At 37.8% G+C, this 10,854-nt stretch overlaps 1 protein-coding gene across 1 annotated transcript in view; it reads right to left on the bottom strand.

Moving 5' to 3' along the window:
• Positions 1–3,002: 3,002 nt before the first annotated feature.
• kdm4b (lysine (K)-specific demethylase 4B) overlaps positions 3,003–10,854 on the bottom strand; it is a 30,604-nt gene continuing 22,752 nt past the window's right edge. Inside the window, exons 18-22 of the mRNA XM_020924776.2 lie at positions 8,439–8,627; positions 7,421–7,597; positions 7,114–7,233; positions 5,470–5,562; positions 3,003–4,789 (exon numbers count right to left, since the gene is read on the bottom strand). Coding sequence (XP_020780435.1) covers positions 4,226–4,789; positions 5,470–5,562; positions 7,114–7,233; positions 7,421–7,597; positions 8,439–8,627 — 1,143 coding nt within the window. The 3' untranslated portion in view covers positions 3,003–4,225. The remainder of the gene's footprint in view (positions 4,790–5,469; positions 5,563–7,113; positions 7,234–7,420; positions 7,598–8,438; positions 8,628–10,854) is intronic.

Raw genomic sequence — 10,854 nt, 5'->3', positions numbered from 1 at the left:
TCACTTATTCCTGAATGGCACAAGTGGTCATCCAGATACAGTATTTGTAAACAACATGATAACGCTGCATGTATTTAAGAATGGGGAGTTGTGTAAGTTAGTTAAAATTACTTAAAACATTTTTTTTTCTTTGAATAGATTCAATTTGACAAGTAAAATGATCTACCAATGGACTAAGTGTTTTTTTTTTTTTCTTAATTCAAGCAACTTAATAGTTTGCTTCTTATTTTAAGTGTAAAGAGTTATTGTATGTGAATTTAATGCTTTTTAATTTTTCCTCTATGCTTTTTTGTTTTACTTGGGGATTCGTACAAGTCTGGGCCATGGAAATCAACCGTGAGTGTTTGTTAATTAGATTTAAACGTTAGACTATTTAAACAAACACGTGACTAACACAAAGACGTACTGTCCTCTTGTAGCCCCTTGTGGTGGGCACCTGTGTGAAGAGGATGAAAAGAGTCTGCCTTCTTGAATCTCTGGGGCCTGGCTCACTCCAGCCATCATGGCCTTTTACCTGTTGGTGGCCAAAATCCTGCTGGTCAACCTGCTCATCGCTGTTTAAGCCTTCTGTTACCTAAACCAAATAAAAACATAGATAACATTTTATTGATATTGGGAAATACTAACCTCTGTGTAAAGGTATTCCTTATTCCAACAGCACTGGAAACTACTTTGTGACCTAATGTTGGTAAAAGCCCGGTTTAAATGTCCCTTGGTACCCAGGAAAGGCACACAGGCACACACATACATATGTTTAACCACTCTTTTTGATTGATCATCCATTGCAAAGTCATTATCAATGAAAGGCACTTAAAAACAAGTGTTTGTTGACCTCTAGGAACATATATGGATATTTACAGTAAATTTGATATTTAGAGTTCTGTTTTATTAATTGTAAACTCTCCATTTCCCACAGCAATACATTCTTTGAGGTGAAGTCCAACTCAAACCAGGTGTGGAAGTTCCAGAGATACCAGCTCATCATGACATTCCACGACCACTCCATTCTTCCTCCTCCCTTCATCATCCTCAGTCACCTGTACATCCTCCTGAGCAGATTTTACAAGCGCTGAGCCAAAAAGAAACAGAAGGGAGAGCTAGACGAGAAGGACCTCAGTGTGTATATTCTCTACATTACACTATTGGAATCAGCTACTGTAACTTTACTGTTCAATATGGTCTCAAATCTACAAATGTAAAAGGTTGTAAGCAATGTTCTTGGACAAAGATAAAGGCAGACTTTTTAAATGAATGCTTCTAATTCCTGTACCATTTAAAGGGCCCATATTAGGCCATTTTCTGATCTACGCTGTAATCACATTTCCTCATCAAAAACATACCTGGAAGTTTTTGTTTTGTTTGTTTTTTGAAGTTATTTTATTCACACATTAAAACAATCATATTTAGGTTGATTTCTTTTCTCAAACAGAAAATTCTTGTGATATCATGTGATAATACGGATTACTCCACTGTGTTTTTAAACCCCATACACCTCCACAAAAATCATTTGGATATTTTCTGGAACTGCCAATCTCTACTAAGCTAAAGATTTTTATTTTTATTTTTTTAAGTAGCAACTCTAAAACCACTACTACATGATGATACAAGGTGAAACACAGCATTGAGTTTTGAAGATGTAGAAGCGATGCTGCTTCAAACAAATACGCAAAACCGTTAACTCCCGGTGGCAGCTCTCTTGACTCACCTGAGGAGCCGACTGGGGCACGCCCATATTTAGAGGTACCCATACGTCACCTACGCTCACGTGACTGACGCTTGGCAGGGTCACCATGGTAATTGTACCAAATCTATAGGCTAATACGGTGGTAATCAGTGGATCTATAACAGGAGATCTTATTATACTTAAGTTGTTAAGTTATTTCAGATGACATCACAACATTCTATAAGCCATATATAGCTAAAATCATTATTAAAATGCTTTCTGTTGTAATACAGTGAGTTCTTGGTTGTAGTCACTATTAGAAACGCACAGGTTCCACATTTGTGCATTTACCTTTTAGATATTTCAGGGCAAAGTACAAGTATTACAAGTAACATTGGACTAGAATAGAAAAGTCTTTATCAAAACTGGTCTAAGACCACATTGAACTACTGGAGAATTGTCTATTATTTTGTGTGAAAAATACAGTTGTGACAACACAACTACTACATGGGTCACACAGATTGTACCACTGTGTAACAAAGAGATGGTCTGTAATGAGATTGGCCACATCTGTGCACCATTCAGCCCGAATTTAAAAACCATTAACCAGAGGGAATCAGCAACAGAAGAGCTGTGGCTTGTTGCTGTCATGGGAAGGTTGTTATTGCTTTGCCTGGAATGTTCCACAATGCGGCATTAAAGAGGGGTTATTTTATTTCTACAGGGTATTAACTGCTAACACATAACATATTTAGATCTCCATGCTAGCTTTTATTGTTTTGAAAATGTTAAATTCAACAAAAACACTGTATTAACATGTTTGATAAGTTTCACATTTGTATTTGATGCCGAGTTTCCCCTCCCTTTGCTTCAAATGTTAAGTCACTCCACTTTCAGAGCGCTATCGCAACACAATAGGACAGCATCCCACTAATGAAACTATGGTACTGCACATTGCCCCAGGTTTGTCAGGTTGCGGTGTAATTTTGTATCATGTTTTTGTATATTTACAGAGAATTGTCATGTGGAAATGCAGATGATGTAGGCTTGCGGGCTGAGCATTGCACAGAATCTTTCAGCTAATCGTAAGGGCAATCTAAAACCTCTTCAGGCACATTTCAGGTAACATTACGGATTTCACATGATAAAAAGAAGGAACTCAAGATGGAACTCGACAAAACCTTGGAAACACACATTACACTTATAAGCTCGCCTCTCCACAGAGCTGATCATTAACATGTCCTTGTACCAACATGGAGATAGAGAAGCTTAAAGCCACACAAGAATATCTTTGGAAAATTTTCTAGTTGAATTAAAAAAACTTGCAACACAATTGAAATGGCGACTAGCAAGTTTTAATGTGTATGACATCATGGTGGGTCATTAATTTGATACATAATAATAGTAATAATAACAGATTGAAAGATTTAGCTGAAAGGACAGAAAGAAAACAAAGAGAATCTGATTCACAATAGTTATGGCCTGTGGTATTTACACAGTATTGGGCTTTCAATAGCAGGTTTATTCTGTAGGGCAAGTGAAAGTTATGTTCAAAACATTCATGAACCTGTAACTGTCAGCTGTAGTATTTCAGGCCAGCATTGTAGTAAAGTGAACATGAGTATAGGTAAGAACAGAGTCATAGAAATAAGACACAGATATTGTACAATTATGTTTCAACATACAAGTTTGGTACAAAATGTTGAGTAAGGGCTCCTACATAGTTTCGCCAATAAGCCATTTTTACAAGTTGCAAGAGATAATCATTATGTGCTGAGACCAAATGAGAGAGTCAAACAGTGCTTTCATATGGGCAGTAGTATTAGAAAATGTTGTATTATTACTCTGATGTAGGAACCCTGAGACTAATGTTGATATAAAAAGTGAAGCCGCCTTTTAGTTCAATACATAACCTCTCATAGCTCAACTACTGTGACATTTTCACAATTGTAATGCATTCTGCAGACAATAGACTAGTGTTTGCATCCAACATGTTCTTCTAGTACAAATAATTATATCAATATATGACTAGGACATTGAAATACTGAGCTTCCTATACAATACATTTTAATTCCCATTTCCCATTTTATACCCTCAACAAGAAAATACATCGTCATGACAAGATAAACTGAAGATGACTCAGAAGCTCAGAAGTGGCAGGAATCAGAAAATGTTCATTGCTGCTGGTTATTTGATTCCCACCTCAAAAACAAACAAACAAACAAAAAATTAAATATTAACAAATAATAAGTTTTCTAAATCACAAAGTCAGAGTGTGCAGTTCAGGAAATGCAGAGGTATTCCACCCAGAGTTTATGATGGTGAAGACATGTTTGCTCCCTGTCATGACACATGAAGGAAACAAAATATATAAAAATAACAAGAAAACAGAAGAACTTAAAAAAAGCACTGTCCTATAAGTGCAGGTTAAAGCACCACTCAAATATATTAACTTAAACACAGAAGTCCATGCAGTAAGAGCGCTCATGTGTCTGTACCAGCTCCAGTGCGCACGTCACACTGTCCAACTTAATTCTTCATCCTCCAAAAGCTCACATTAGTTTAATACAGGGGCCCCGCGGGGTCTTCCTGAGGGAAATTTGCATTGAGGAGGCTCTCCATGTAGGTCACGTAGTTACCACTGGCCGTGTAGCTGTGGGCCATATGCTGAGGGGGCATAGGGGGTGACGGCGTGGACAGGAGAGGGTCAGAGTTCAACGTGGACTGAAAGGGCGTGGCCTGCAGTCCCAGGGTGGGGTCTGCCGCGAGGGGCGACACTGTGAGATGGTGTGAAAGTGCTGCGCTCGTGTCCATTGCACCAATACTGTTCATGTGTAGACCATTGGTTTGAGCAGACATGGCTGGGGGCAACGGAGCTGGGACGCCCTGGGACAGCACAGGGCTAACCTGCCTCAGGGGGGGTGAGGTCACTGTTGATGAGTTAATACTATTAGGGACTGCAGTGGAGGCTACCGTTGGAGGAGAGGACGTTTGTGTAGTTGCCATGGGGGCCATAGGGGCGGCGTTTGCGGCAGGAGGTGCAGAGGTGGTACCAGAGGGCAGACAGCGGCGCTTCGCTGCAGTGCTGCCATCCTGTGCAGAGGGAGCCTCTGTTGAAAGTATAGCCTGAAGAGGAAATCAAATATAGTTTAAAATTCAAGGTGACAGCGAGTGTGAAACTACATAAATGATTTGAGACATTTAAATTTTTTAATTTTGGTCAGATACTCAGATCCTAGACACAGAAGCAAAGAAGTAAAAGGCCCAATTCAAAAGTGCCAAGCATCTGTCGGTAAAGATGTGTTGCAATAAAGTAGGTGGATTTCAATAGACACACTGCTGTAACTTAGTTTTGCTGGATGTGGTTCGCTTTGCTGATTAGTGTGCAAATGAACACAGATTTATGCTGGATTGCTCTAACGATCCTGTGAAACTCGTGTGGGCAGTTTTAACTTGGACAATTCCTGTGAAGTAATCTTTGATGTTGACAGAGTTCTGCCGGAGTCTTTAAGCTTGGTCCTAAAGCACAGACTCACAATGTCAAAATGTTATAGAAAGATATGGAAGGTTTTTATGTCATTTACTAATAGAGGTATTTATTCGCATGACTGCCTACGTAATCTAGACCAATCCAAGTTTTGGTTTTCATGTGGGAGAGAGAATGTGGCTTGTATTTTTAAGAAAATGTTGTCATCTTTTGAGAGTCATGTCATTTTCACATATCTGAAAAGGATATTTCATTTTTATGACTATGTAGCTAGGTTAGGTTGAGCAGGTTCTCCTCTAAAGCAGTAAGATAAACTCACAAGTCGAGCTCTGACGCGTTTAGGCAGGTCTTGCTCCAGGCTGTAGAGCTCATGGTGTTTGAGCATCAACTGACTCTGGTCCTGAAACTCCACCTGAAAAGAAGGAACTGTGTGAATACTAGGTAAATAAAAACAAACTGTTGTGCAAAAGAGAGGCGTGAATTATGATCCACTAAAGACATGCACTGTGCATCAAATAACGTACCACGTAAAAACAACTATGTATACAGAGAACTAGTAAGTGGCCATATGATGGTGGTGAAAATGGGGATAGATCGGAATCACTCTAAATAAATGAGATGAGTTAATGAGAACGGAAATAGCTATAACATGGTTAAAAGCTCCAAAAAGTACATTTTGCATAATGTTTCTTATCAAATTAAAGCTGCACTATGTAACTAGCTGCTTGTTGTCTAAGGAGATGTTACTGTTTATCCATAAAGATTGTTCAAACATGCACAAATCACTCCAAATACAACTTACAGAAGGTGAATAAATGAGAAGGGGGAACAATTATAATTTGGTTAAAAGCTCTGAAACGTTTATTTTGATTGATTGATTAATTCGTTTTTATTTTGAGTTTGTGCCAAGAGAGAAACAATAATCATATACTACATACACATTGTAAACAATAGAAAAGCAAATTTTTTTCACATTATTTTGCGTAATAGGTCTGCTTTAACAAACCTTAAAGGTAACATTTCTGGTGGATGGTCCGTCACCTACTTGTTTCTATGAATATGTCATTGCTCTGCCTGGAATGTTTCACTGTATAATATTACACAGCTCTACTTCACATTTATTCAATAACAGCTGCTCAAAAATACCTAGAAAAACAGACATTCTGACTGAGTGGGGTTGCCACCACAGATCTGACCTGTAACTTGATCTGGTTTGGTCTCCATGTAGATAGCAAGTTTTAATATCATACTGTGACTGTAGACAAAGCAATAACATCTCCATGGTCAAAAGCAGTTGATGGACCCTCCAACAGAAAAATTACAAAATGCTCCTTTATTGATGGACTAAAAAAAAAAAAGACTACCGCCAGACTTTGCACACACTCTAACAGATCAGGGGTTATGGAGCTTTGCCTATGAAAAGGATGGAAAACTGAAGATGGTTGGCTGTGTTTAGTTAATGCTTATGTAAAGAGTTTCAAAGTTTCTGCAAACTACAGCTATGATTAAGAACTGAACCCGGGTTGCTGATGCACTGTGGAAAGTTGTGTTGCTTTGAGACCTGTTACAAAATCATTTTAATTTAGGCTTTTTACACTTGGTAAGCTTTCTGCACATTATCAACATAAATTCTCAGTGATGCCAAATCTCTACTTTTGACAGTATGTTAAATTATCCACTTAGATGTGATCTGCATAGGAAACCAAGCTTTAAACATATTGATAAATAACAGTGGGTAAGTCTGTGCAAAACTGAATTTTACCCAGAAAGTAGCAAGCTAGCAACATAAACTTGGGCTTAAAAGGTGCACTGTGTAACTTTTTGGTTGGAGGTCCATCACCTTCTTGTTTCTATGGATATGTCATTGCCCTGGCTAGAATCAATCCCTTAGTGACCATTATAATCTTTAGATATTATAGACAGTATTGCTATTGTAACTCTTGTACACCAGCAACTCACTCACCTGATAAAACTTGTGAATGTGTTCTCTGATAAATGCGGCGTTCAAAACTTGACCTTCGGTAGTGCTGACCACAATCAACTCTCCCTTCTCTGGAGGACCATTATGCAGACAGTCGTGACTCTAGAGAGAAAAATACCAATTCAAACTCATTAAATTATTTGTTACAATACGCCTCAAAAGTAAAACTGATTAGTAAAGCAGTGACTCATTTATTTATCTTTCTGTAAAATGTCAAACTACAAAGGACAAACAGTTGCTAGGATACGTGGTGCATGCAGGTAGATTTAATTAGACTTAAAAATCTCACCAGAATGCTTTCAGGGTACAGGTTGTCACAGTATGAAGCATCGTCAAAGTTGACCTCATACAGTGTTTGCGTTGCCATACCGATGATGGTACAGTGGTAGTACCAGCCATCAGCGTTCCGCCCAATCACCCGCTGTCCCAGAGATGGACCCTGTGGCCCTTTGGGTGCTACTCGAGGCTGTTGAATGAGCAAAACAGATCAAATGAAAATACTGAAAAAAATAATGTTTATTTAAAACTAAACTATGGCTCTGGGGCATTTTTTTTTTAGCATTTTTTTGTCAGCTCCCAAGTCTCTTGCTTTGGCCCAAATGAACTTGAGTAGAACTTTTGACTGCAAATTGATGCAAATTTAAGTAATTCTACCATTATAAACTCAATTACTTAATTAATCTGAATAACTCACTATATTGACCAACTGTTTATGGCCCTCCTCCTCAAATATGTTTCAATATGTGGCCCTTTGTGAAAAATGTTTGGATACCCCTGACCTAACATTTACCATGTTAATTTAAACAACTTTTAGTTTGTTTTTTCGTTTTAAGTCTTTTGATTGATTGATTTTAAGAATTGAGCTAAATAATACCCAAACGTAAAATAAAATGTAATTCTAATGGGCATTTCAAATTAAACTGCAGAATTGATATACCTCTCCATGGTGGCATTTCACCATAGTAATAACCTGCACTCTAAATTTTTAAAATAACTGTCAGTAACTACAGAGCAGCAGGTGAAGTAATGACAACAGCAATTTTTTTGATACAATTCAATACAAGATTACTCAAACATGAATGAATCATCTGAAATGCAACTTTGAGTAAGACAAGGGAACACAGTTACTGTAAAAGCTCTTAAAAGCGGATTCTGTGTAATATGCCCCCTTTAGTCACAGATAACATTTTATTCCATTTCTATTACTTATTACTTATTCTATTACTATCACATTCAACAATGATGAAAACTGAAATAATATAGTCTACAAAATGGGTGCACTGACCAAACCCTATGCTTATGATTACCTTTGGCATTGGCTTTTTATGCTTGTGGCAGGTGACAGAGACGACGTAGGGCCAGTCGGCGGGCTTCATGACGACTCCAGCGATCTGGGCACAGGTGACGTGGAATGAGGTGGCACAGTTCTCATGGGAACACTGGATACAAGCTCCTCGGTTCTGATGGAAATTCTGACCCAGGCAGTAAACGCATTTCTGCAAACACACAAGCAAAAGACTGTGGTTGGTGTAGTGTTTACCTATTTAATTTAAAGAGAGGTGTATGGGGTATTATAAATGGCTAACATAACATATTTAGATCATCATGTTACCTTCTATTGTTTTGAAAATGCTATATTCACTGAAAACAACGTATTAACAGGGTATAAAAAAAAACATAATTTTTTGATGCTCTTAGTCCCCCCTCACTTTTTTCCCCACACTAAATCATTCCCCCTTCAGAGCACTATCACAACATCATCACCTCGCATTTCGCTAATGAAACTACACATTACATCAGATTTGTGAAGTTGAAGTGTACTGTTTTGTATCATGCTTTTGTATAATTATGGAAAATTGGGGGCTTGTGGGTTGAGCACTGACATATAAAACCATGTCAGGCATGTTTTTGATGAGGGTTATAACATGGTAAAAAGCATTTAATTTCTTATTAAAATCGAAATAACTTGATATATAGAAGAAAATATACCGAGTAAAAAAAATAAAATACAAAAACAGTGAGGAATAAAGAGACAAAGCAAAGATTAAAAAAAAAAAAAAAACTCAACAGTTGAAAACAAGTCTAACCAACCAGTGCTCCACCACAGCTCTCTCCCCACCACTGAACCCTTCTAGTGTGCGATTGGTATTTTATCTTAAAATGTCCCATGCTCTTAGAAAATGCTTTCACCTTTTAAGAAATTGGACATTTTTAAATAAAACCACAAAAAAACACCCAGCCAGTGTTCACCACTCTGCAGGAGCTATGTGGTTGTTCCAGTGAGATGAAGAGGAGGAAGAGGAGGAAGAGAAGGAATAGTGAGGAATCTTCTGAAGCAAAAAATGGTGTACGGATCAGCAGTGGAACCATTTTCTCCTTTCTCAGATCTGCGATTCTGTTTGTGCTCCCGATGTTTCTACTCATTAAAAATAGAAGGGGTGTTTTCAGTCTGGCACAAAACAAGCCTGTGCAGTCATAAGTGTCAAAGTTATTGTGAAATTCGACTCCCGGTTTGCAAAAAATGTCAACTTTTTCTTCAACTCCAACTTTGCATTTCATAATAAAAGCAAAACCTTTTTATCCTTTAACTCAAACTCCACAGTAACACCGGCTATTGATAACTGCAGCAGATGTCCTCACCATTCCCTGGGGGTGTGAAGCTAACTGTAAGCATTCCTCTATCTGAGCCTTATTTTAACACGGTCCGACAATAAACAGGTGATCTGATTTTGTACTGTTCAACAAGTCCCTCTCAAATAACATTGCAATCACAAGCTTGGTAGCATTAGCCAACAGTTTCAGTTAGTCACTCTTGCATTTTTGTTGAAAATCAAAACACCTAAACAGGACCATGAACGCTCATATTGATCACACACTCCTGAAAATGTGTTGCACAAATGAGAATTTTTTGTGTATATTAGATAATACCCATTACTTTCAGTCCATGACAGAATGCTCCCATCCATCTCCATTGTATTGTGGCCTGTCAATTCTCATCTGAATTGTGCTGCAGCATTGGTTTATCGTTATGATCCATCTCCACACACACCCTCACTCATCCTCCCTCTGTGCGCCTCCTGCTTTTGACAAATCACTAGACCTGTAGCGGTGGCCGATCAATAAAAAATAAAAATTCTTTATTAAAGTGTCAATACTTCATTTTTGAGCTGGTGCTGGAGAAATGTACAACGGTTTTCAAAAGGACTCCGTAGGGTGATATGTCATGTGGTGGTGGGTTTATTGTTTTCGCTGACTTGTATTGTACAGACAATCAGGGCAGGAATAGACTGCATCCTCCATTCTCCCTCATATCTCACTTTGTCTTCGTTGAATTTTAATACGTGACGTTCAGAGGGCATGTAAATTAACACCCATACATGACATGCAGGTTTATGGAGTAGGTGTATTCATTTGTTAAAAACAAAAAAATATATATAACTGATCATTCCTCTAAATACTCTTGTATCAATTAAAAACAACTCAAATGTTCTGTTGCTGCAGTATACTTAGATGCCGACACCACACAGAAGTCTTGTATGTCTGTATAGGTTTTTCATAATAATTACTATATCAAACTATATTTTTTTAGGATCAGTAATTATCATGTGCACTTTTATTACTTTTCTACAGCATTATCGAGCCTCTATGATAACATTTGAGCTGTAGTTGGCTGAATTATTAAAATAAATAATATTATTTATAGATACTAGAATTAACTACTAA

The sequence above is a fragment of the Boleophthalmus pectinirostris genome, unplaced genomic scaffold (genome assembly GCF_026225935.1).
Source record: "Boleophthalmus pectinirostris isolate CB_2022bp ecotype Guang Dong unplaced genomic scaffold, ASM2622593v1 HiC_scaffold_7, whole genome shotgun sequence".
Classification (NCBI taxonomy): Eukaryota; Metazoa; Chordata; class Actinopteri; order Gobiiformes; family Gobiidae; genus Boleophthalmus; species Boleophthalmus pectinirostris.
This window is presented reverse-complemented; position numbering and strand designations above follow the sequence as displayed.